Source organism: Pinus tabuliformis, chromosome 9 (genome assembly GCF_031772625.1).
Source record: "Pinus tabuliformis cultivar Carrire ecotype Pingquan chromosome 9, CPIR1, whole genome shotgun sequence".
Taxonomy (NCBI): Eukaryota; Viridiplantae; Streptophyta; class Pinopsida; order Pinales; family Pinaceae; genus Pinus; species Pinus tabuliformis.
In genome coordinates this window covers 850115829-850142144 of record NC_142307.1, presented here as the reverse complement: position 1 = coordinate 850142144, position 26316 = coordinate 850115829, and the positions used below count along the sequence as shown (strand labels likewise).

The 26316-nt window shown below is 40.1% G+C and overlaps 1 protein-coding gene across 1 annotated transcript in view; it reads right to left on the bottom strand.

Moving 5' to 3' along the window:
• The window catches only part of LOC149151455 (gamma-tubulin complex component 4-like), a 447891-nt gene that overhangs the window by 185796 nt on the left and 235779 nt on the right, over positions 1 to 26316 (bottom strand). Inside the window, exon 9 of the mRNA XM_089443163.1 lies at positions 18299 to 18385. Coding sequence (XP_089299289.1) covers positions 18299 to 18385 — 87 coding nt within the window. The remainder of the gene's footprint in view (positions 1 to 18298; positions 18386 to 26316) is intronic.

The following is a 26316-nucleotide window of genomic DNA, read 5'->3' as shown; positions in this document are numbered from 1 at the left end:
AATAGGCATAGCACACATTTTAAATGCCACTGGAGAGAAAGTGACTGCAAAGGCGTCTGTTTTGTTGCTGTATGGTGTTGGAAACCCTCATCAAACTTCTCCAAGTCACCGTGTCAGTCTTCCAAAAGTGTTTTGCAGCGGCAGGAACAAATACAGTCTATCAGTGGTTTGAAAATTTAAGAAACCTTCAGCACTGTCACAAATCCAGCGTTGCCATCGCCAGCTTATAAATGCGCCACCGTTGAGAATCCTCAGATAAAATTGCAATTCTCAATTCGATCATTCAACTTACAAGCAAAAGGCATTGTCTCAAAATCGATTTCAAGCTTGTCCTGTCCGCCCGTAGCAAAACGCTTTCCTTTCATTTACGCAGACAGTCCAAATTGACGCACGTTTGGGCAATCGTTTTACAACACGTTCACTCCATCGAAACCCTGTGGATCTGCGCACTTCCTGAGTCGAATTCATCACGCAGGCAAATTTCATTGAGATACTCATCGAATCAAATCAGCAAACGCTCTAAAACGATCCCAGTCCCCTGTGCCGTCGACCTGTGCAGCAATAAAAAGGTGTTACGGTTGGTATAAATTCGTATTTGGTCAGCAACCTCAGGCTATCAACTCGTTCTTCTCCAGATTGCTGCCATCACTTGATGCGTAAGTGATTTCTGAACCATCCGCTCCAAATCTTCATCGTGAATTCGTTTTTGGGCATCGTATACAGGTAAATTATTTTGCCGCAGGGAATCGCAGTTATATTCAGGAGTTTAAGGCGTATTTTTGACAGGTCACGGGTATCGTTTTTTCATTTTTGATTTGCCTTTTATGACCATAAGCTTGTCTACAGTTTAGATACGTAGGTTTAGTTAGGGTATAGCTTTTTTTTATTTCTTTGTTAAATTTTAAAAGGAAGAGGGTTAGCGTAGGTCCAAGTTTGGGTTAGAATTCAATTTTAGATTAAAAATTTTAGATTTTAATTTTTAGATTAAGGTAGATTTTAATTAGATTTTAATTCATTTAGTTTAGTTTAGATTTATTTTGTTAGTTTTAATATTTTAGCTTTAGTTTTATTTTTTTTATCTTAAAGAGTTTAGATTCAAGTTTTTTTTAGATTTAATTTTTATAAAAAAAAAAAAATAAATAAATAAATAAATAAAAAGTAAAAAAATAAATAAAAAGATTTATTTAGATTTAGTTCTAGATTAATTTTTTTTTTAGTTTTCATTTTTTTTTTAAATTTTGCTTCAAAAAAAAAAAAAATTTGGGATTTTTTTTTTTTTTTTTTTTTTTTTTTTTTTTTTTTTTTTTTTTTTTTTTTTTTTTTTTCTTTCTTTGTCAGATCCAGTTATTTTACGAGAATTGTTTTTTCACGCTGAGATCTGGATTTTCAAGTCGAGATGCGAAGTTGACATATGATTGCTGTTCATGATTCATGTTTCTATATCATTTAACAAGTAATCGTTTTTTTTTTATAGTCATCTCTTAAGGCACTGGTCTGCTTCATTAATTAAATCCATCAAGTGCTTTTATATCGTATCTCGTGTCTCCCAACCAACTGGTCGACGGTTGGTCTTCATCATCCCACTGGGACTACCCCCCTTAGCCGCGGGAGACAGGCTTTAACGGAGGGATCGGGGATCAGAGTGACAGCCCCCGGTCTGAGCGTTGTCGTGTTAATCTGTGCGACAACAGGAAGCATTGTTGATTTTTTGTAGCATCCGGAGGTATTCCCACATGCCAAAAAAGAGGCCTCCCAAGTCGACCAAGGAAAAATATGAAAACAAAATTATTATTTTTGGACTTAATGTAGGCCCCAACTATCAAGTCGTCCCCACAAATGAATGGGTGTGACCCTTGATCAAAGTCCACCCCATTTGACTAACATAAATACACATTAGAGTACTCCCATTTGACCAATTCAGACATCATCATTCTCTCTTTTGTTTTCATCCACACGTGTGAAGGAAAGAGAAAGAAATTTGAAGTTTGATTAAAATAAAGAAGCTGCCATTTGACCAAGTTTGACCTACTCTATTTTGACTCTGTTGTGTTCGACCAAGATTTTGACTGAACTTGACCTCAAAGAAACAAGAAAGTTTGACAACAGAAGAGGAAGTTTCGACCACAATTTTTGGTTGCAGTCAACCATAGTCAACCGCTATAATGTTCCCATTTTCGGGTTTCCCTTATGATGCAGTTAGAGTGGATTTCCAGGGTTGGTATCAATCAAGTCACAAGAGAGAGATTACATCATCAGTGGGCCTAGAGAATTTTGGAGGGGTTTTTTGGGGTTCGATGGCGTTCACTTACTGTAAATCATCATCAGGGTCAGTTTCGCACAGCTCGTTCTTGGTTCCATTGCATTCCAACGATTCTCATAAAACAAGGATATTATCAACGCATTTTAATTAAATACGCTAAAGGTGTCATATGGAAAGGATTATTTGGAAAAACACCTTATTGTAATAGCTCATTGGAACCGGAAAGAAAACATATACAGGATGGGATAATGAAAAGTGACTTCCAGTGGTCGGAGAGACTCTAGAGGGAAATTTACCATTTTCCGAGATTAAAGTTGACTTAAACAACATAAAGTAAAAAGTCAGTTAATTAAAATGAAATCAAAAATCGCTTAAATAAAATGTAAAGGAGAAGCTTCTAGAGTGGAAATAAAATAAAAAAATAAAAGTGCTTCTAGGACACTGGAGAGAGATCCATCCAATCTTTAAAAGGAGGGCGAGCAAGTCATTGGGACATATTGGGAATTTGTAGCATTTCTATTGGAGAAGTTTGGGGAACGTGGTTCTCAACTTCAAAGAGCTCTAAGATGTGTTGACCACTACGTGTCAACGACCCATAGCAGTACACCCCCTTTTTTCGCAAAAGGGATGGCACTTGATCAATGTGTTCCTACCGTCCAGCTATCATCATCAGCCTGATTATCATGTTAGAATGTAAACCCAGTCTGCATGTGTATAATGTAAATAATCTCAACAGATCCATGTCGTGTATGTAATCACCTAGGTAAACCTACTTTTCTGGTAACGATCTACATTCCGGGAGGTTTTTTGTCTCACTGATCCATTCTCGGATGGTCGGCAGAGTTTTCCTTCAGCCTTACCCCAAAGCCGGAATGAATTTTGTCACCAGGATCTTAGGCAAGTCCTAGTGTTATAGATCGAGTCTGTGTAAAAGTGATTTGGGAATAATCCTAACTATTTGGTTAGGTTATTTTATTACAAATTGCTTGATCTGCTAGATTATATTTGTGTCGCAGAGCTAGGTAGTATGTGAGGGTTTTTTGCAAATGGGATTTCCCCCTTGAGATGTAAAAAATGTAAAAATCATGATGTAAAGTGTCTTGAGGGTTCGAAAAATAATTTATCCCCTCACAGGTCCTAGGTCCTAGGTAAAATTAAATTTTCCAGAGGTAAAATTCGTGGATCCTTTAAAAAATTAAATCTTAACAGGTCTAGGGACTAAGGTTAATTGATTATTTTGCTAAATTTTATGCCTTGGGTCCCTAGGGTTAAATCAAAGGAAAAATTTTGAGGAAATAAATGCAAAATTTTAATTTTTGAATTTATTAAAATGCATTTAATTGAAAAATTCGAAATTTCCTCAATATTTAAAATTTCGACGAATGAAATTAAAAGAAATTTTGATCCTCATCAACGGTAAAGATCACTTTGACAATGATCACTCGAACAAGCTGTTGGAGGATTTATCTTTAAATAGGAGGTCATTTGTCAGTCAAGATCATCCGATCTTTTGATCGTGTACTAAGCAAAAAGCTCTCTTGTGATCTTTTTATGAGCAATAAAGAAAGACTTTGGGGTTAATTTATGCTAGTGTTACTCTTCATGGAAATGCTGTAAGATGTATTATTTTCATGCATAATTTCTTTTTTGCCATTAATAATAGCTTTTGAAGAGCGATTTGAGTACAGGTATCTTGCTCAATCGCTGGGGTTTAAATGATAATTTAAGTTTTGAATATAATAACAGGTATCTCTATTAGATCTTAATTTTATTATTGTTTTCTCGCTCTATGTTGACAGCTGAATTGAGTTTTGCAGGAAAATCATTGATTATTAGATCATCGGGCATTCGGGGAAGTTCTCGGCTGAACCAGCCAACTCCCGATCCGTGTTTTCTGAAGAGCCCAGTTTGAATTTGATCCCGAGCTTATCATAAGATATTTTTATGGGTGATGCATGAGGGTTTTGAGCTCAGTACCTCTTTTAAAAATTAAAAAAACTTAATTTCTTTTGCTAAATCATTAGATCTGGCTGTTGAGAGCCTCAGATCAGCAGATCTAGGAACGGAGTCAGACTCACACTCCCTAGATCTGATAGATCTGCCATTTATGTACATAGATCTGTAAAATTTTAGTTTTCTGGCTTGGGTGTTTTTTGCGTCATTGTATATATCGTTTGGGTGTTTCCCTGTAGCTACAGATCTAAAGCTGAAAGCTGTGCAGAGTCCACATCTAGGCCCTGGAGGGTAAGATTTGGATCTCGAGAGGTCCATCAGCATCGTTTTTTGCAGGGAATTTATTTATTTCCAGATCTGGAAAATTTAGTGAGGGTTTCATCAGGCAATCTAAAACAGAAGGATTTAAAATTTTAATTAAGATTCCTGAAAATTATTTTTAAGGGGTTTCCGAACCACCATTAAGCTGATTTGTTCTTTGTTTTGCTAACAGGTTTTTCTGAGGTTTACTGTGCAATTTCGATTTTTTTTAAAAACCTTTATGTTGCAGCATTCCCACGGTCATTTCTAGTGTGGCCTCTTCCTACAAAAAAAACGTGTTTTTTTAAACCCTCGCAAGTTGCTTCTTCACAAATCTGAATCTGCCATACCCTCTGCTTTTGATCCCTTACCCTCCTTTGTCTCTATTCATCTCCACGCTGCCTATCCACAAGGAAACTCGCACTTTTCTATCTCCGCAGCCACAGTCTTTCCCTACGTCTCAACCCCTCGCTGCTTTCAAAAGACTCTATTTGCCCCTCCGTCCAAACCCTAACCTACAACAGAAAAACCCCACCTACGGATCCCTCTCTTCATCTGCATATGCATTTGTTCCTCTGTCCCTGCTCATTGATCTCCTCAGCCCTCAGCAAACCCTCAAACGCAGTATTTATTTGCTGCTTTACCCTGCATCCTTTCTTCTAACTCGCAGATCACCTCCCATGGCTCCCTCTTGCGCCTTCTGCTCCTTCCGCCTTTCAATCCCCTCTTTGTGGCCTGCTCTCAAGCTGTCTCTCCACGCTATCCATCAAGTTTCAAACCTGGATCCCTTCTCCTCATTGTTGTGCTCCCTCTTATCGTTGTGCATTCTGTTGCCTTCAACGCTCCTTCCTCCATTATGTCGACCTCCACTCCACCGTCGGGCTCACCTGCACACTCAAAACATTTGATTTTATTTTTTAACTTTATGTGTGCATTAGGTTAGTTCAGTTTGTTTGATTTTTTTATTGTTATGTATGCACTAGGGTTAGTTTAACATATTTTGGAATTCGATTTGGTTTTGATTTTTATTCTTAAATTTTTTTTCTTTTTTCACTTTTTATTTTTCTAAATTTTTTATTTTCATTCAAAAAAAAAACATTAAGAAATTTAAAACATTTAGAAAATCATAAAAAATCTAAAAAATTCTAAAAATCCTAAACATTAAAAAAATTTCTAAAAATCCTAAACATTAAAAAATTTTAAATCTAAAAACTATAAAATTTCAAAAGTTTAAAAACATCTAAAGTATTTAAAATCCAAAAACATTTAAAAAATATAAAATTAAAAAACTTCAAATCATAAATCTAAATTTGGTGACTAAGGATTTAAAATAAAATTCAAGTTTTTTTTCGCTTAAACTCTAGAATTTTTAATGTGGCCTATGGCCCATTAAAAATTTTGATTTTTTAACCCTTTGATTAAATTAAATTCCTAAGGAATAATTAAAAAATTTTAACCTAAAGTTCCTTAGTGTCATTTGGTCATTAAATGCAATTTTTATGATTTTCCTATGGTCAAGGTGCGATAAACATTTTTAATCATATTTGGCTATTGAAGAAAATTTATTAAATCTAGATTTGGGCAGTGAGCGAAAATAATTTTAAATCTAGAATTTCTTGCATATGGATTATTTATGATTGTCGCTTTTCATCATTCCGGATAACTTGTTAATTCAAATATCGAAGGCACTGGTCTATAATTGTTTCTATCTTGTGGTCGTGTCTTGTTTACATTGGTGTTTAATCTATCAATCTGATTTAATCGTTTAGATTCATCAAGTTGTCCATCATTAAAATCTCCTAGAGTCTGTTTTTCACAAGCTATCTTCATCCATTTACCTAGGGACTACCCCCCTTGACTTGCCTAAGAGAGAGTCTAAACGGAGTGAGTAAGGATCAAGAGTGACAGCCCTTACTCTGAGCGTTGTCGCGCTGCCTAGACACTTTGCGCGACAACAGGACAAAAATCCTATTGATTTTTGGTAACATCGGATGTGCTCTAAGACTCAAAATTTGCAGGGAGGCTAGGACACATGTATTCCAGAATACCAAGAAATCGTTTTGGGAAATTCCACCCAGAGAAGGTTTTATTAAAATAATTAATTATTTTTAATGGATGCCTAAGTCTAAACTTAGGAAATTAAAATAATTAAAGGGTATTAATTAAACTGAGGGTGAAACTTCTAAAAGAAGACGAGGATCAAGCCAAAATGATCTGAGCCATTGATTAGAATCTAATCTGGGCCGTTGGTTACTCAAAGAGAAGATTATAAGAAGAGAATTGATGAGCATTTGGAAAACACGTCGAGTGAGAGATCAAGAGATTGATTTCTGAAGAGAGCAGCGCAGCAGTTGTCAGAGAAGTGATCGAGGTGATTTCTTGCAATGAGGGGCAGGGATAGTTTCCGAAGGAAGTTTTCCTAATCCGAAGAGTGCAAGGCAGAGAGGGCAGAAAGACATCCAGACAGGCTGATGTAGGGTCACATAGAGCTACATTGTGGCAGCACAGAACTTTAGAGGGAGTCCAAAATTCTGCTGAGGAACAGTCGGGATCAAGTGTCGGAGTCGAGGTGTGAGACCGAGAGGTCAGAGTGCCAAAGTTTCCAGCCAACAAAGGATGAAGAGGAGGTGCAGCGCAGTCCAAACAACAGTGACGCAGTGACTGCATGGGTGTGACGCAGTACTATGCAAAGGTAGCACAGAGGCTCATCTCCTGCAGATTAGAGCCGAATCTTCCAGTGACAAGGTGAGATCATCTCACTACCTTTTTGCCCATTTAGATCTCTGTAGAGGATTGCCAACTAGGCATACGAAGAATTGCATTCAGAGAATTACTGCTTAATAATATAAACCCTCAGCTGCTGCACTGGTTTTCCCGCATTGGTTTTTTCCGGGGACATTTGTCCAAAAACAACGGTGTCCATTGTGTGTTGTGTATTTCTTCTTGCTCAATTCTTGTTTCCGCATATAATTTAATGAGTAAAGGTTGCAGTGTATTGGTTTCAATATTCATCGTAGAACACAGTAAATAATTTTTTCAGTTATTTAATAAATAGAAGAAACTTAATCAGTTGTTGCAATAGAAATTTGGGTCACCAGATTTTCACATGGTATCAGAGCAGCACAAGTGAAGTAAGAGAGCAAAACGAAAAAGCCGAGTGTTGAAGAGGAGGGAGATAGAAGTGTTGCATAGCCAACAAATTGAATCCCTAAAGGGATTACGCAGTCCAGGCCAGGAGGGCAAGATTCTCGAGGAAAATCTCTCTCTCAGTGAGTTGATAGAGAGGTAAGATTTCCACATCGAGATTTGTTAGTGGCAAAGGGAGAAGCGCAGCAGCAGATCGAGCGCAAAGTAGTCTTCAAGTGGGACACAGTTTTCTATAGCAGTTGTTGCAGCAGAAAAACATCAAAAGGAGGGAGACACTATTTGAGGGAATTTCTTCCTCAGAGAATTCCTAGCCAAGGAATTCGATTTCTCATTTGTTGAGCAACAGTAGAGAGGAGCAAATCTACTAACTCCAGCCAGGAGTGCGTAGGGCAGCATAGCTGCAACACAAAGGAGAGAGGAGGCAGTTCGACATTTTGTTGGCAGAGATGGCAGCTAACAGGTTGAGAGATCAAGATCGGTTGGATGGAACATCCAACTATGTGATCTGGAAGGCTAGGATCTCATGCCTTTTGGATGAGCACGATCTCAAGATGTATGTCAATAGTGTGGTAGTTGTCCCCGTTGATGAAAATCCACTCAAGAAGTACAAAGTTGAGATGGTGAAGGCCAAGCAGTTGATCCTCGATGGAGTGAAGGAATACATTGTATGTCACATTGTTGGCAAAGGGACAGCCAAAGAGGTGTGGGATACCTTGGCTATGCTATATCAAGGATCTTCAGAGCAGCGAAAGATGTACTTGGAGAAGCTGAGATCAGCAAAGATGGAGAAAGGGGAACACATTGATCTGTTCCTATCAAAGATTCAGGAAGTCCGAGATCAGTTGGTAGTTGTAGAATCAACACCTCAGCCTACAGAGATGGTGAGGTTGGCCCCGAATTTAGTTTCAGAAGAATGTTAAGTGTTTGTCTAGACTATCCTGAGCAAAGAGAGATTGTCGGATTGGGAGGGAATGTGGGCGCTCTTCAGCAGGAAGAGATGAGGCGAGACTTAGTCAAGTGCAAACTTGATGGCAACAGCAACAGTGGGACAAAGCCCAAGGAGGAGGAAGAGAATGCAGCCCTTGCATCAAAGGGGCAGCAGGAGCAGCGGAAGAAGAAGAAAGATGTCTCAAAGATCAAATGTTTTCGATGTGGTGAATTTGGTCACTACGCTACACAGTGTCCTCTCAAGAAGAAGGACAAGGACGAGAAACATGATCCGCAGGCTACAATTGCAAAGATCAAGATGGAGTTTGCCATGATTGCCTAGATACCTCTAGAGGAGAGGTGGGGTGATCTAGTACTGTAGTTCGAAAGAACTGCAGATGGGTAGGATCCTTGAGGAGTCCACCTCTTGGATCAATACCTTGCTACAAGAGCCCATATCAGTGGTAGGATGGACCAGGGTCAGTTGGTGCAAAGGAGTGTTGGAGTGACAGTTGCAGTGGCTAGGAGCGCCAGAATCTAAGCAGCGTAGAGCTAGTATTCACAGTAGTGCAGTTGGCACAGAGCAAAGTCAGCAGCAGCGCAGTGGTTTCAGTGACAACGCTGAGACTAGCAGTAGTCAGAACTCCAACAGCAGATGCATCACGCTGAACATCTTTGGTTTAGTATTTTGGATGTCTTTCCGTTGTTGTTGCAGCAGTAGCAGTTGGAGAGGGTTGTAGTGCAGATGCGGAGTTGACAGTGGCAAGGTCAGCAACAACACGGATGCAGCATTTGCACAGTAGTTGGTGGGTGGGCAGTGATGTCAGACATCAATAGCACAGAGGGAGATGTTACAGAGTCAGGATGATACTTCAGCAGGTTGCATAACTAGAGCACATTCTTCGCTAAGAGGGAGTGTTGATTTCTGGTAGCATTGGATGTAACTTAAGATTCAAAATTTGCAAGGAGGCTAGGACACATGCATTCCATAATAACCAGAAATTGTTTTGGGAAATTCCACCTAGAGAAGGTTTTGTTAAAATAATTAATTATTTTTAATGGATGCCTAAGTCTAAACATAGGAAATTAAAATAATTAATGGGTATTAATTAAACTGAGGGTGAAACTTCTAAAAGAAGACGAGGATCAAGCCAAAATGTATTGGAATAAAAGAAATGTTAGAAACCAGGAAAATACTGAGGGGTGGTGAATTAGTATTGTAGGAATTTTAAAAACTTTCTTTCACTTGTAAAAGATACTAGGACACCAATGACTACTTCAACAACAATTCATATCAGCATCAAAAGAATGAATATAAGAAGCACAAAATATCACACATGGACTCTTCAAACTTTTCTTCAATTTACTTCATAATGGCAAGCTTCTACTTATTGTTACAAAATTCTCTAGATACAACTAGAAGGAACCTACTACTCCCTGATTTATCAGCTATAATTAAAAGGAGCTACAACCCCTAGTTTATTAACTACCACTAAAAGAAGCTCCAAACCCTAACTTTTACTAGCGACTACAAGAAGGAGCCATAGTTATCAGAACTGGACCGGTCATTGAACTGGTAGACCCCCCAGACCGGGAACTAGTCAGAACCGTACGGAAACCGGTAAGAAAACATACCAAAAAACCAATCAACCATAAACACATAAAATGTTCAAAATTTAAACAAAAACACATATATTCATGTGCATCCATATGAATCCAAACCATTTATACACAAATAAGAAAAATGTCGCTTTATATAGCATGTAAGGGTGCACATAACCAAAATAGCACCAAGTGCAATCCATATCTAAATCGAAAATACATCAGCAAACAAGCTCCACATGGCCTCTCGCATCCAAAAAAAAAAGTATGATACAACAAATACCTACATATCATCAAAATCATTTGCTATATTGGGATCTTCATCATCAATATCACCCTCTAAGCATTAAAATAAGATAGAAAAATCATAGCATGTCAAGTCGAAATTTTGTTTGAGTGATGGGTATTTTTTTTAGTATGCTCATGATAGAAGAGTTCGGCAACCAATGCCACTAACATCAAGGTACATAGAGGGCTTGGTGCTCTTGATTAAATACTAGTTCCATACCCTCGTACATCAGAAAATCCAATGTAGTGTTGTAATCCCCCCAATCCTAAACTCCTAGAAAACTGTTAAGTCTACTAGATTTTGAGTGAGATCTAAAATTCTACTTTCTCCGTATGAAATCCAATGAGGTCAAAACCACTCTCAAACATCCTAAGTCATTTACCATGAAATGCATAGCAATAGTAAGGCCATATGCTTGAATATTAGACACTCATTCTAGGCTAGTGCCCAACTAAGACAAGCATTAAAAGAAAAAAAGTAAATCAGGCCCCACTAGCCACATTCTACATCATTTTACGATACCAAACCGGATAAAAACAATTCAAGTCACCAATTCGAACAAGTGTTTGCCTCAAAACAGTCGAACCGGTCTAAACCAGTCGGTCTGGTTCAGTCCTTATAACATTGGAAGGACCTACAACCCCTGATCTGCAAGCTACCACTTGCCTGACCTCAATGATTCATCTTTCATACCATTTTCAAACTCAAATCATGAAGGCCACTTCCTTACATAAACAAATAAATTTTTCACTTCAAACACTCACCACAAAACACCTTAAACAATCTTTGATTACTGCTAGTGCTCAATCCACAGTATTTACCAACACAGCTAACACACCTCACAATCTTGCTTAATCGTTTCTGCTTATAAAGAATTTTGGACTCATATTTTTAGTCATTTAACTTTAGTCATCTTGTAATTTTATGCATGCATGAATCTTTATTTTTACCTTTGTCCTGCTTCCAAAATGTTTTTTGAATGTACTCTTCAAGTCTTCAATCACTGCTTACCTGTCTCTGCAAGAAATTTTGAGTTTAAACTTTAAACCGCTCAATTTGCTATTATGGAATTTTTATCAGGCTTTAATAGAGCTTTTCTAAATTTATCGCTTCGCCAAATTTAGCTAACATGCTAACTTCTTCAAATTTGTCCATGCCACTATATTTGTTGCCAACTCATCCATGCCTTCCATATATCACTTTTAGCATTTCTAGTTTGGTGGATTAAAGACCCAAATATGGCAAAGTTTGCACTGCTGACCGTTTCATGCTAAACATTCAAAAGAGGCCAAAGCACTTTTAAACTGCCACATCTAACTTTTTTGGGCCCATTGCTCTTTAGCCCTGAGGGCTTTATTTCACACTACAAACAGCTTTGCGCCTTTGGTCACAATGTCGCAAGAAAACAAGTATTGGTGCCAGCTTTAGCCCTCGACCTTTATTTCCCAACGCGACTTTAGAAATACCTCCGAAGTCGCCGTTCCAAGATTACATGTCATGTGGGTCTACCGCTCTCTTCTTGCACCATTTTCATTGGTCGTTGGCTCCACCTTCTCATGCCACATTTTTCCAGTGCTAAGTCAGCCTAGAGGTACCCGTATTGCGCTCTTTACGTTACCTTCTTGGGCGGCGCCTCCGGGATGACATGTCTCAGGCATTTTATTATTGGTTATGCGGCTCCAATTTTTGTTTCCCAAATCCTAGTCATCCCAGATGTCTCCGCTTGCGCTACCTTTGAAACCTTCAACGGTCCCAGGACCGGGATGATGTGCCTCTGTGGGACCACTCCTACGTTCTTGGACCAATCACATACCGACCAGGATGACTGTCCTTTTACAATTTTTGGCACCTTGTCCTGGAGCCTAGTCAGCCAAGAGAGACTTCGCATGTGCATTTTTTTAATCCTTCTAGGGTTGTCATTCCGGGATGACATCATGTTTGCATCACTATCGACACGTGGTGCCTTCTGAGTGGTGACATGTGTCACTCGAATTTGGTCCACTTGACCACCTGAAAATGCCAAAAATACATTCCACATGTTATGTTGATTTGGGGTAGCATCGAATGTTCTCTAGCCGTGAAAATTGGTGGAGAGGCTAAGGCACATGAGACCTCCAATAACCAAAAATAGTTTGGACAGATTCTAAACAGTTTGGGAGATATTAAAATAATTAATATTTTTAATATAGTCCCTAAGTCTAAACTTAATGTGTATTAATATAAAACTGTGTTAGAAGGGTCCAAAAGTCATGGATCAAGCCAGAGATAATCTTAGCCGTTGATTAAGGACTTAATCTCAACCGTTGATTCATCAACGAGAAAAGTATATAAGGAGGCTTGAGGGTCACTTGGAGAATACACCAGAGTGATCAGTTATTCTATTTTCTAGAGCGCAATTTACTCAGAGATAGAATCAATGATCAGTAGTGAGAGGCAGTGAATACAGAAGCAGAGAGGCATAGAGACAGTACCGGGAGGATCAGTGCAGAAGCCGGGAGAGGAACGCAGAGCCAGCTAGAGGCCACGCAGAGCCAGCTAGGACCCACGCAGAGGCAGCCAGGAGCTGCGTAGTGCCTCAGAGAGCTAGCGTGGGTGACGCAGAGGCTCTAGAGGCTGATGTAGTGCCTCCAGAGGTTGACGCAAGGGTTATTGGGCTGACGCAGGGCCAAGAAGGGCTGATGCAGTCCCTAGAGGCAGACGCTGGGGTTTTCGTGGGGCAGATTGGAGCTAGGAGCTGTCGGAGTGTTCATCCGGGGTTTCAACCAAAATATCTGCTTCCGAGTAGAGAGGTACTACTGCCGAGATTATTCTCTATTGGGTGAGCCGGTTTTGGCACCCAAATTGTATTCAGAAACTGCATAATAATAAAACCCTCAGGTAGTTGCACCGGTTTTCCCGCATTGGGTTTTTTCGGGGACATTGGTCCAAAAACAACGTTGTCACTTGTGTGCTTGTTTTGTCTCCTTCAATTGATGATCTGTAATTTGTTGAGCGTGTACTTGTATTTATTTCCAGTATTTACATGGTAAATAACTTGTTAATTAACAGAACAAGCAGGTAGAAATAAATCAGTAAAGTACATGAATGGTTTCTAACGGGTTAGACTTAGAAATTCCAACATGGTATTAGAGTGTGGCTGCAGATCACAGGAGAACTGAGGACATCAGTCGAGCAGAGCAGCAGCAGCAGAGAAAAGTTGTCCCAAGTGACAGAGGTTGTTCCTAGCAGAGAAAAGTTGTCCCAAGTGACAGAGGTTGTTCCTAGCAGAGAAGCAGCAAGGAAGGGGTGATGCAGTGCCTGCGTCATCAAGTTTGAGCCAGGAAGAGGATCAGCGCAGTGGCAGAGGGGAGCAAACTCGACCTACGTAGTGCCCGGTCATCTTTCTCAGTCAGGAAGGATTGACGCCTGTGGCCAGGAGGTGCGAATTTTGCTGGTGTCGGGATTGCGCAGAGCATAGAAGCTCTAACCTTTAGTTTGTTGGGGCTTAGGAAGCTGTGGGTAAGTTGCAGAGTGAAGTTGGTGGGGTATTGTAGTCAGAACAATACCTAACAGGGCAAGACCAAGGAGGAGGGAGTTGCTACCAAGGATTTCTAGCCAAGAAATCCAGATCAATGAGGATCCGAGTGGGGGCATCTCGACATTGGCAAACGGGTTTCTAGGAGGGAAATCGAGGCTCAAAGGGAGTCACACCGAGAACTTCCAGAAGGGAAGTAGAGGAGCAGCGAGATGGCAGTGAACGGGGTAAGACACCAGGACGGGCTAGAAGGAGCATCAAACTTCGTAGTCTGGAAGGCCAAAATCTTATCCGTTCTAGACAGGAATCGTGTCAAGCACTTCGCCTTGAGAATGATAGCGATCCCAGTTGACCCAGCTGATAACGACAAGTACGAGGAGGCAATGGCAAGGGCCAAGAGCATCATTCTTGACAGGGTCAAGGACCATGTAGTACCACATATTGTCGAAAAGGATACGGCAAATGAGATGTGGGAGGCCATAAAGAAATTGTACTAACATACTTCCGTGCAGAGAAGGATGTTACTAGAAAATCAGTTGCAGTCATACGAGATGCAGAAGGGAGAACAGATCGACACCTTCCTTGGACGATTCAAGGAGATCCGGGATTAGCTGACTTCCATAGGGGCCACGCCGGATCAAGAATTGATGGTGAGAACAGCCCTGAACGCAGTCTCTGAAGACTAGGAGGTGTTTGTCCAGAGCATACTAGGTAGGGCGACCCTTCCAAATTGGGAGGAAATGTGGGCGACTCTTCGCCAAGAAGAGATCAGAAGGCAAAGCAAGGCGGCAAGCAGCGGCAAGGGGATCAGAATCAAGGAGGAGGAGGTGGAGGCTGCCTTAGCATCTGAGGAAAAGCAGGAGAAATGGAAGAAGAAGTACCTCTCCAAGGTCAAATGCTTCCACTGTGGAGAACTAGGTCATTATGCGACCCAGTGTCAAGGAAGAAGAGCAAGGGAGAGGCCTCCGAGACCAAGGCTACGCCAGCCAGGGTAGAGAAGGAAGTGGAGACAGACGATGATTGTGCCACGAGTGCACACACACCACTTGAGCAAAAGTGGGGAGACATCGAGTTGTAGTCAGACGAACTACAGGCTATGAGGCACAAGATCCTCGAGGTACCCAGCCTCTTGGATTAGACCTTGCTATGGGAGCCCCGAAGAGGAGTAGCAGTACTGGCGAATGTTAGTAGAGACGGATGCGGATGGAGCGACAGAGGGAGCTACAGTGCAGGATTCCCAGGACAGCGTGAGGCAGTAGTGCGAGAAGCACAGGAGTGTTGCACCAGTGCAAGATGGCACAGAGAGGTGTGCAACGGTGCGAGATGCATGGAATAGTTGCAGCAACGCAGAGGTCAGAGAGGGAGCACTTGTCAGTGACAGAGGGAGCTTCAGCATCGGGAGTGTTTCTAGCCTAACGAAGATGTCAGGGAAGTCAGGTATTGGATAGCAGAGGTCAGCCCAACACTTTGGGGGCATCTCCGGGAGGATTTACAGGCTGAGTTTTGCAATTGCAGCGGAAGTTGGGCTCCAAGGGGGTCGAATTTCAAAAATTTAAACCAGCCAAAATCCTTTGTGGGTTTTTTTTGGGTTTAGGCCAAGGAGTCCGGGGTTAAAAGCACATAATTTTCTGGGCAGTAAAAGTACACCTTCCAGCCATTCAAACTTCAGCAGAAAGGTAGTTTTCTAGGGCAGCGCAGTGCAGATTGGTGCAGCAGCTGGACAGCCTTCAGTTCAGCCATTTTCTCACCTGGGTTTGGTCATGCTTGTCCATTGAGACAAGCCCAGGTGCACTATCTTGTCATCTATTGTATTTGGCCTTCAGAAAATTAATAAAATGGCTCAGCAGTTCCATATTTGCAGCTTTTCTGTGAATGTTTAATGAGTATTTCGTTTTTATAAATTGTTGCACAGATTTTTGCTTTATATCACTTGTATTTCCTATTTAGGATCATTACAGATTTGATACAATCAGGTTAATTCAGTTCTATTTAATTTCCCAGCTAGGTGTTACTCATACATTCTAACTACCTCATTTATAATATTTAATTAACTTATCTCTATCTCTTTATCAATCACTTATACTAACGTGACTTTAAATTAGTGTATAATATATATGGTAATGACAAGAAAACATAAAATGAAAACTTTTCCTTAAGCAGTTGCACTCCTCCACGGTTCCAAAATCATCAACCTTGTAAGGGTGCAATTCCAGAATTCTCTAAATTTCCAAGCTCGCAAAGTCCTCAAATTCCCAAACTCCCAAATTCTTTGAATTTCTGAGTTCCCGGACTCTTGGATTTCCATATCTCGAGTCAACACCTGAATTGCTCAATTACTTGGACAGCATTTCAATTTGAGTTAAACTTTTTTGGAGTCTACCCTATCTTGGAAACTCACCCACTCCAAGAAAGTATTCAGAATCAGTGTTTTAATCATCATTTATGCTGTCCTTTGTTTCATTGGAACAATCATTTTGTTTCATTGTCGGGATGGTTTCTATATAACAACTTTCGAAAATAAAAAATTCTCTTTTGCCAATGTTGATGACGAACGAAAAAGTTCTCTATGTTTTGGGCAAGAAATAAACGTTTGTCCAAATTAAATAAATAGCTTTTTCATATATCATAAAAATCTTGAACAAAAGGTAGCTACCTCATGCTCATCTCTCTGTCTTTCCTGCAAAACAGCTTTTGCCTCTTCACTGATATTACATATAATGCTAAGAGTGTTGATGTTCCCCTCTTTGACCACAACTCACAAGCAACATCAGGCTTGTCTTTCTGAAATAGATTCTTACTACCTCTGAATTACTACTAGAATACCATGAAATTTGTATCCTGAATTTGTTGATCACAGCGTGTATGGAGCCACTAGTACACTGTACGTCGTTGACCATCTGATAATGTGGTCAAACACTCTTATCATTCCTAAGAAACTCAGATGGTTTCATTACAAACAGTGACGTCCAAGGATATTTCCAAATAGAAATATAGCCTAATATTTGATGTCCCTTTCTCTGTTTCCTTTGTCATCTACAAAACACTGTTCTTTTTAAATACTTGGCAAAATTGCCCAGTTATTTCAACATCCAAGGAAAAATCAAGTCATGATTTGTCTCTATCTTCTGTCCACTGGTATTTTCTACTCTTTTTTGCATCTACATATAGAGTTAACTATGACAGACAATCTCTTGCTTTGTTTCCCATAGACATGCTCCATCCACAAAATACAAATGGTAAGATTTGATATGTGAGTTGTCTCTACCTCTTCTTTTGTTACACAGTGGTCATTGGTTTGGGTATGTGTGTTATTGCCACAAAATATATTATGTAACATGTGGAAAACTCTACAAAATATTATACTCGTACAACTTTAAATATAATTGACTTTACTTTTGCTCAAATATTCACTATAGGAATTTTAATTATATTTTTGTTCTTAATTTAATTTGTAAAGAAACTTCTACACTTCTCTCTTCAATTCTCATGTAGAAGTCAACAAGATTCCCCCTCCTAAACGTTCTACATCTCTATTCTTCTTAGCTCAAGGATTTTGCATCTACTCCTCCTTGATCATTTCATTGCAGATTCAAAGCAACATTACGGCTCTAATGCCATGTAATTTTTAGCATCCAAGAAAGATGAGAGAGAGATAAAAACCAACCCACGTAAATTTTTGCTCATTACATTGGACTCAACCGATAAAATGGGGTTAATCCCCTTTCATTTCATTTGGTAGGTACAAGTGCTTATATACAACCTAACTACCTCTTTTAATAATATTAAATTATCTCTATCACTTTATTAGTCGCTTGTATTGACATGACTATTGCATTAGATTGTATCTATTATTCAAGCATTACACTCCAGTCTCCAACATGGGACTCTACCAGCTGCAAGAGTCAACAGGGATCAAGAAGTTATTAGTATTAAGTTATAAATTTAGTAATAAAATGTAATCTTAGGAAAAAATTTATCAGATCTGATGCCAAGGCTGTGATAAAGGCATAAGTCATTCCCTAGGATAAAAATGGAACAAGGCTTCCCTGCCTATAAGCATATATATTCACCGAATGTTATTATTAAAGCGAATGTTGACTCTATCTGCATATCTTCCAAGCTGTTTTTGAATATTTCAAACAATAACGAAAACAAAAGGCATCTTAGAATTGATCAAACAAGAACTTTAAGGTAATTCATTATGGAGTGCAACCAAAGAATAAACAGAGAGAGTTGGATAAAAATACTCATTGAAACTAGTTGAGACAGTACAAAATAATCAAAATCAAAGATCAAACTAGTTCACCTGTTGAAAGGGGACTTTAAGGTCTGCCTCAGCAGTTGATGGTCGTGGTGGCAAACGCATTAAAGAACGACTCTCCTCCAGAAAGCACTGCAAAGTATTCAACTTGTTAGAACATGTTTACTATTCAATTACAATTTTAATAAATAGCATGGCCATACTTAAATGTAATTAGCACAATTTCCAATTAAAAGAATTTTACCAATCCATTAGGATGGCTATTAGTATTAACAATATAGACAATGAAATAAAAAGTAAGATATCAAAAAGTAATTCAACAATCAAAAAATATGCCTACATTGAGCTAAACCATTATTTTAACCATCTAAGTGTAATATACCCATTTATATTTTTGCCTAAATTTCTCGAAAAATTGCTTAAAATTTTCACCATAAATTTCTGAAAGCAATTGCAGAAGAGACACAATCAAATTGCGGCAAAAATAAAATAGATTTGCAATGTGAGAAGTTAGAACCAAAAATGCTGCAAACTCATACGAAAAACAAAGCTTTATTTAATTATTGAATATGAGATTACATAGACATAGCTGACATGAATAAATTGGCCTCCAAAAATAATCTGCTTCAATGCTAATCGGCCTCCAAAACTTATTGCAGAATCAATAAAGCACCTGTGAATTTTGGATGAATTCACTAATGGGAGAGATGGGTTCTCACCCACTCTCACTAAATCACCCGAGGGTCTCCATTTTGGGGCTACTAAAGCATAGAACTAAATTCTCCAATCTACAACAAAGACAAATGCTCAAACCAAGATGTCCCAAATGATCTCCTCTATGTTGCACGAAACTTCTAGGAACCCGGCATTTCGGGTCGTACCCGTACCCGAAACTCTGAAACTTGGCCGAAACTCAGCCAAAACTCAAACATAATGTAATCATCTATGATAGTTAATATAGACTTTTTTTCCTTCTAAATTGTCATCTATGGGTCTTATCCCTTTTTTGTTTGCAAGATAATGAGCTATTCACTTATTTATATATATATAAAACTTCACCTCCCAAAAATGGAAACATCAGCCTGAACATCATATATATATATATATATATGACGTTTCAGCCAACGTGACGTTTTGGCCGACGTTTCCAGTTATATATATATATATATATATATATAGATATATATATGATGTTTCGGCCGACATTTCCATTTTTATATATATATATATATGATGTTTCGGTTGATGTTTCCATTTTTGGGAGGTGACGTTTCTAAATGTACCCATTTCGAATACTACGCAACGTTTCGGCGTTTCGTGCAACTTAGGATCTCCTCCTCCTTTTAAAGGCCCAATAGATAGATCTCCAATCTTCAAGAAGTATTTTATTTTATTATTATTCTAGAAACTCCTCCTTGACTTTGTCTTAAGTGACATTTTAATTTATTTAAGTCACTTTTGGCCTTTTCCCTCTGATTAATATTTTCCGTTTTTAATTATCTAACTAAAGTCACTTTTAATCTGGGAAAATGGTAAATCGCCCACCATATTTTCTATGGCCACTGGAAGTCACTTCTCAACGTCTCATGTTGTAGATATTCTCATTCTCTTTCCAACGAGCTATTACACTAAGATGTTCCATCAAATATTCCTCCCAGAATGCCACTTTAAGCGTAATTAAATAAGTTATGCTCATTAATAATCCTGTTTTATGAGAATTATCAGAAAGCAACAAAACCAAAAACAAGTTGTGAGGAACTGCTCCTGGTGATAAATCGCCAAGTGATTGTCGTTGGATCCCATACAAATCCCTCAAAACCCATCCACCCCTAATGATGTAATCCTGCTCCTGTGGCCTGACCATCACATAGACTGGCAATCCATCCTAGCTCCACTATAGAGGAAACTGAAAATGGGGACAATACGAGTCCTCCCACCCCAAGATTGCTTGCCCTCAAGCAATACACATCTATCCATCGAAAAGCCATCTGCATACTAATCGGAAGATGTCATACAAACCACTGAGTCACATCATGCCTCTATGCTAGATAAAAATGAATGGGTCCCTCGATACCTAGATCCCAAACAAGGCACTAACTCAATATACCATCAATGAATCCTCCTGTATCCAAAAACCACAAGGGCCACTCTGTGAAAATTTCAAAATAGAAATCCAACAACAATGACTAATATTATTTCTTCTACTTATTAATTCAGAAATAAGTTATTCATGGCGTTTCTATGGCAAATATCGAAATATATTCTATTGCAGCAGATGAGGGTTTCTTTATTAATCTTCAAAAAAAATCTCATGTACAAGACGCAACTAGCAAAATAGAAAATATATCTCTATGAGAATTTTACAGACAACTTTCTCACACTCCTTGGCGAGATTCTGATCTGAGAGAAGATCTAATGCCCTCTCTATCGCTCACTACATCAGCTTCTGCGTAGGGACTGCGCAGTCCCAACGTCTCAGTTTTTGCGTTGTCCCTTTGCGTCACAACTTATGCGTTGTCTCTTCTTTGCTCTGCTTCTTCTGCTCCTACCTCTCAACTATTGTCGATACCCTCTCTCCTCCTCACCTGCAACTCTCCCTCTGAATTGATTTCCTGTTGCCGAACTTCAACCAGTGAGGAAATCGATTTTACTCAAGTAACTGAGTATCTCCCTGGTGTGTTTTCCAAATGCCCATCGAAGTCCTCCTTATAATCCTCCAATTGAGTATTCAACAGCACAGATTAGAATCTAATCAATGGCTTAGATCATATTGACTTGATCCTCATCTTCTTCTAGAAGTTTCACCCATAGTTAGATTCATACCCTTTAATTATTTTAATAAAACTGTCTCCAAGTGGAATTTCCCAAAACGATTTCAGGCATTGTGGAATACATGCGTCTAAGCCTCCCTGCAAAATTTGAGACTTAGAGCACATCCGATGCTACCAGAAACCAACACTGCCTCTTAGCGAGGAATGTGCTCTAGCAATGCAACCTGTCGAAGAATCACCCTATTCTATAACATCTCCCTCTGCGATGTTGATGTCTGACATCATTGCTCACCAACTACTGCGCAAATGCTGCATTTGTACTATTCCTAACCCTGCCACTGCCAACACTGCATCTATGTTGCAACTCCCTCTTATTTCGTGTCACTGTAACTGAGAAATAACCTATTTCTTCTACTGAAACAGATTCTCTACCATACCCATTTGCTCTCTAAACTGAATGAACTTAGTTCTTCCTAGAGCCTTTGTGAATACGCCTTCTACCTGATCTCATGTGGGGATACTGCAGTTGTACTGCCCCACGCTGAACTCATTCTCTGATAAAGTGACATATGATATCAATAATCAATATGTTTCGACCGATCATGAAAAACTGGATTCTCAGAGTTTGATACAACTCTGGTTATCACAGTAAATCCTAATCGCTTCCATACTTTTTCTAAACAAATTCACAAGCAGTTTTCTAAGCCATATAGCTTCACGCGTAGTTGTGCTTGCTGCCCTATATTCAGCTTTTGCAGAGCTCAGAGCTACCGACTTCTGTTTTTAGTTGCACCAAGAGATCATTCCTAATCCAACACTGAAGCAATAACCAGAGGTACTTTTCTGGTCTACTGAACTACCTACCCAATCTACATCTGTGAATCCATCCAATTTGACGTCATCTCCTCGAGAGTATTTCAACCCATATCCGATTGTTCCACGCACACACCTAAGAATGTGCCTAGTTGCTGCCCAATTCACCCTTTTTGGTTCCATCGTGAATTGACTAAGGGTGTTGACAAGGAAGCAAATGGTTGGCCTAATGTTGACTAGATACATGAGCGACCCAATGAGTTGTCTGTACAAGGTGGGGTCCACCTCCTTGTCTCGTGATGCATCTATTTTCTACCAGTTGGTGATCATGGGTGTAGCCATGGGTCTACAATCCTGCATTTTGAATCTCTTCAGAATCTTTGTAGCATATCTTCCTTGCCCAAGGAAGATCTCCCCATTCTTCTACCAAACTTCCAATCCTAGAAAATAATGCATCAACCCCATATCCTTCATGTCGAATTCTGCTTCAAGATTCTTCTTGCAGTCCTATATGAGCCTAGATGACCCTGTTAGAAACAATTCATCCACATATAATACTAGAATAAGTGGCTCATTCTCTACCATTAAATAGTAGAGATTGGGATCAGCCTCACTCTTGACGAATCCTAACTATTGCAAGTAACTATCAATCCGACCATACCATGCTTTGGGTGCCTGCTTGAGCCCATACAAGGCTTTCCTTAATTTGCATACAAGAGTTCTCTTTTCATGAGTTTTGAAGCCTTCGGGTTGTCCTACATGCACCTCTTCTTCTATCACCCCATTCAAGAATGTTGTCTTAACATCCATCTGGTGAATCTCCCATCCCATTTGAGCTGCCATGGATATAATGGATCTAATAGAATTATATCGGGCTACTAAGGAGAAGGTCTCTTCATAGTCTATTCCTTCTTTCTGTGCGTACCCCTTTGCCACAAACCTAGCCTTGTACTTCTCTATACTGCCATCAGCAGCATACTTGATCTTGTAGATCCACCTTGATCCTACAACTGATCTATCCTCTGGTCTAGGTACTACTTCCTAGACATCATTCGTCGTGATAGAAATATACTCTACTACCATGGCACCCACCCAAACTTGGCTTTGAACGACTTCCTGAAAGCTATAGGGTTTTGTTGACGATGTTGGACCAACCAACATGTCCGAGGATCTCCCCAGTAAGAAGTCCCAACTAGACCTCAAACCGTTTGGTGTACTAGTCCTAGTAGTGGGTTTATCGCCTTGACAACGATAGCGCGCAGAGGTGAGTAAGATGTCCTTGTTGGTAGCAAGGGTGTGCAGCAAGTCAAGGAAGGTGCATGAGAGGCTCTAACACACGTAAAGAGGGGTATGAGAGCACCCCTTAGAAACCTGTGACAACACGCAGCTTGAAAGGGAACACACAAGAGAGATACATCACAAGCTGGAAAGAAGGTTAGCCAACGATCCAAAGTGATGGTTAAACCAACAGCACATCTCGATAAGATTCATACAAACATATATAGAAAAGTCCATACATACATGCGTAAACAACAACTACATATATCATTAGAGTAACCAAGCTAGCTGAAATACAATAAAAACATATGCATGAAATGTGTTGGCTCTATTATATTAAGAAAGTGAAAGATCCAATCATACATACAACTATGACTAACCACTAGTCCCGACAACGGAACGTTACAGTCACTACCACCTGCTCCTCCAAAGAGATATACTAGCTCTGCACTGTGCAGAAGCCAAGGCTCGTTACAATACACTCCAAGCTTTCTTTAATATACACCTATAGGAAGCTTGGCTCCCAAAAAAGTCTCTAAAATGAGTTACGACGTTCTATAAATAGTAAAGGTCGGGGTAACCCTTGACATTCCCCATTGTGACTCTTCACCTACCCTCATGACTCTTCAACTACTATATGACTATTACATTTGACTATCGACACTTGGTCTTTCACTTTTACAACATGTTACATTACAATCTACACATGTACCCATCTGAGACAAAATAGGCTTGAGTAAGTCATGCAAGACATCACTAGGACTCGGACAGCTATGGGAAGACCAACTCTTCGATGTCTTCGCGATGATCAATGGTGGCGAGCCGATGCCAAGCTTGGTAGTCGTGTACTCTGTGGTGACATCCTTCTCGAAGCAAACTCTTGGCTTCGTTGCATCCGGGCACACTGATTTGGCTCCTTTATCCAACTCGTCTGATAACATGCACATTGAGTGCAGTCGGACCAGCAACATATTGATGCATAGTGTCTATGTTGATCTCCAAGTCTGTGTTGGTGGCTATGGGCATCAACTTGTTGAAATACATGTCCAACTCTAGTTGGACTTGGTTCTTTGTCTTCGACTCGGTGAGTGTGCCAATGCATAGGATCGCATGCGTGCGCACAATGATATCCATGCTCCTGAACACCTGTGCATGTGATCGATAGCACTGCTCACCATGTATGCTCTGTGTCAGCTGTTGGGATGGGTCTATAACCTGTATGGGCACAGTTTCATCAATCTGTGCATGTTGCGCCTCCTGTTGTACCTGTTCCTGTCGCGCTTCCTTCTCTCCTCTGCGCAGCTCTTGTTCTTCCGCTTCAACTCCTGCAACTCCTTCTTTGTTTCATCCATCCTCTGTTTCTCTCTTTGCCTTTACGCGATCCTCTTGTCGCATTGTTGCCTCTTAGCCTCAATCTCCAAAGCTTCTTTCATCACAAGTGGATCTGCTTTGAACTGGTAGCTTTGCTCCGCCTTTGCAATGTCAACAACCTTCCTCCTGCCTTGGTCATGCGCAAGTCTGCTACCCTGTGTTGTTGCTCTCTGTGATGTCGCTGCCATTTCATCTTGATATCCTTGTCTATGAACAGCTTTGTGTCTTCATAGACAAGCAAGCTCATAGACACTCGCTCAACTGCATCTTCAGTTGCGCTCTCAACGGTGTCCTTTGACCCTGCTCTCTGGGAGGCCATTGTACCTGTACTACTAAGAGGCAGACAAACACCTGTGATACCTGGAGACATAGCAACACTCATGGCAAGCAATATGTCAGTTGAAAACCAAAACACATTGGAGAATTGACATGCAACATACATGTGTGACTAATTGTGAAGATTGCGCAATTTTCACCGGGAGGCTGGGAGACTGACTGCCAAAACTGCGCAAGAAACATTCTGGGTTGTCAGGAGGCTGACTAACTACTGGAATTGTGCAAAGCACAGTCCAACCTAGCCTGCTAAGTACTGAAACTGCGCAATGCGCAATTTCAGTCAGCAGTGACATGCAAACCAGTAAACTGCATTGCGCAATTTCTGGGGCCAGCAAGGCACTGCCTCCCAAAATTCCGCAATGCAAGCCTGGAGGCCAGTGCTGGGCTAGATTTGTGCACTTTCTGGAGGGAAGGCAAAGCCCTCACTTCCAAAAATGCGCATTTGCTAGTCGGGCAAGGCAAGGTCTGGCCTAAGGCAACCCAGACCCGCCGACGAGCCACGAAAAACATGAGAAGTCTAAAAGCGTGGTGAAGCTGAGTGAAAACAAGAGTGAATGATCATGCATGTAAACAGTGAGTGCAAGATTCAGAAAACGGGAAAACAAGCATGTGTGTGAAGCGAGTCGCCGCAACAGCGACCGTGAATGCAGAATCAATGTCGTGCATGCGACAGCAACGAGATGCAATGAAAAACTGAAACAGTGCTTCTACAAGCTAACATGCATCAAAACGACAGTAAGCATTCATTGAAACCAAGCAGACAGCACTTACACAAAGCGAAATACAAAAAGCAACAAAAACGCAGCAAAAGACATGAATAGCAGACTTACCCGAAAAAGCTGAACTAAATGTGTCAAAGACTCCTAGATGCGATGTGGGATGTCAGAGCTCCAAGCTCGATGTGAGGAATGAGCTCTACAGCGTCAGGTATATAAGTTTTGATAATATTGAGTCTTATGACGCGCATACCACAAATCTAGGAAAAAGCGACACTTGGCGAGAGATTTCTAAAATGGCTATTGCATGTATAACCTCTAGCTGCTAAAAATGGATCCCTAAAATCTAGGGATGCTTTTGTTTTTTTGCTTTTTCGAGAAAAAGAAGCCCATGCATGCAAATCAGGACTACTTAGTCCTAGAGGGAACCGGTCAACCTGAAAGCACATGCAGCAATCTACAAACCTGGGGATGAAATTTGTGCAGTTTTTTGGGTGAGCAAGACTAGTTGTCCCTCATGCATTGCACAATTTCTGGACTGAAGCCCTGGCTGTCAGTCAATTGCGCAATTTCTGAGTTGAAGCCCAGTGTTGGGTTGGATTGCGCAGTTTCCAAAGAGAAGGTTGCCTGGCTAGATTGCACATTTCTAGAGCCCAACAGGCATCCCAGCAAGATTGCGCAATTTCTGGAGGGAAGGTTGGTTCCCCTCCAGAATTGTGCAATTTTCAAGGGGAGCATCTCAGCCAGAAAAATGACATTCGGAATGACAACCTACGAG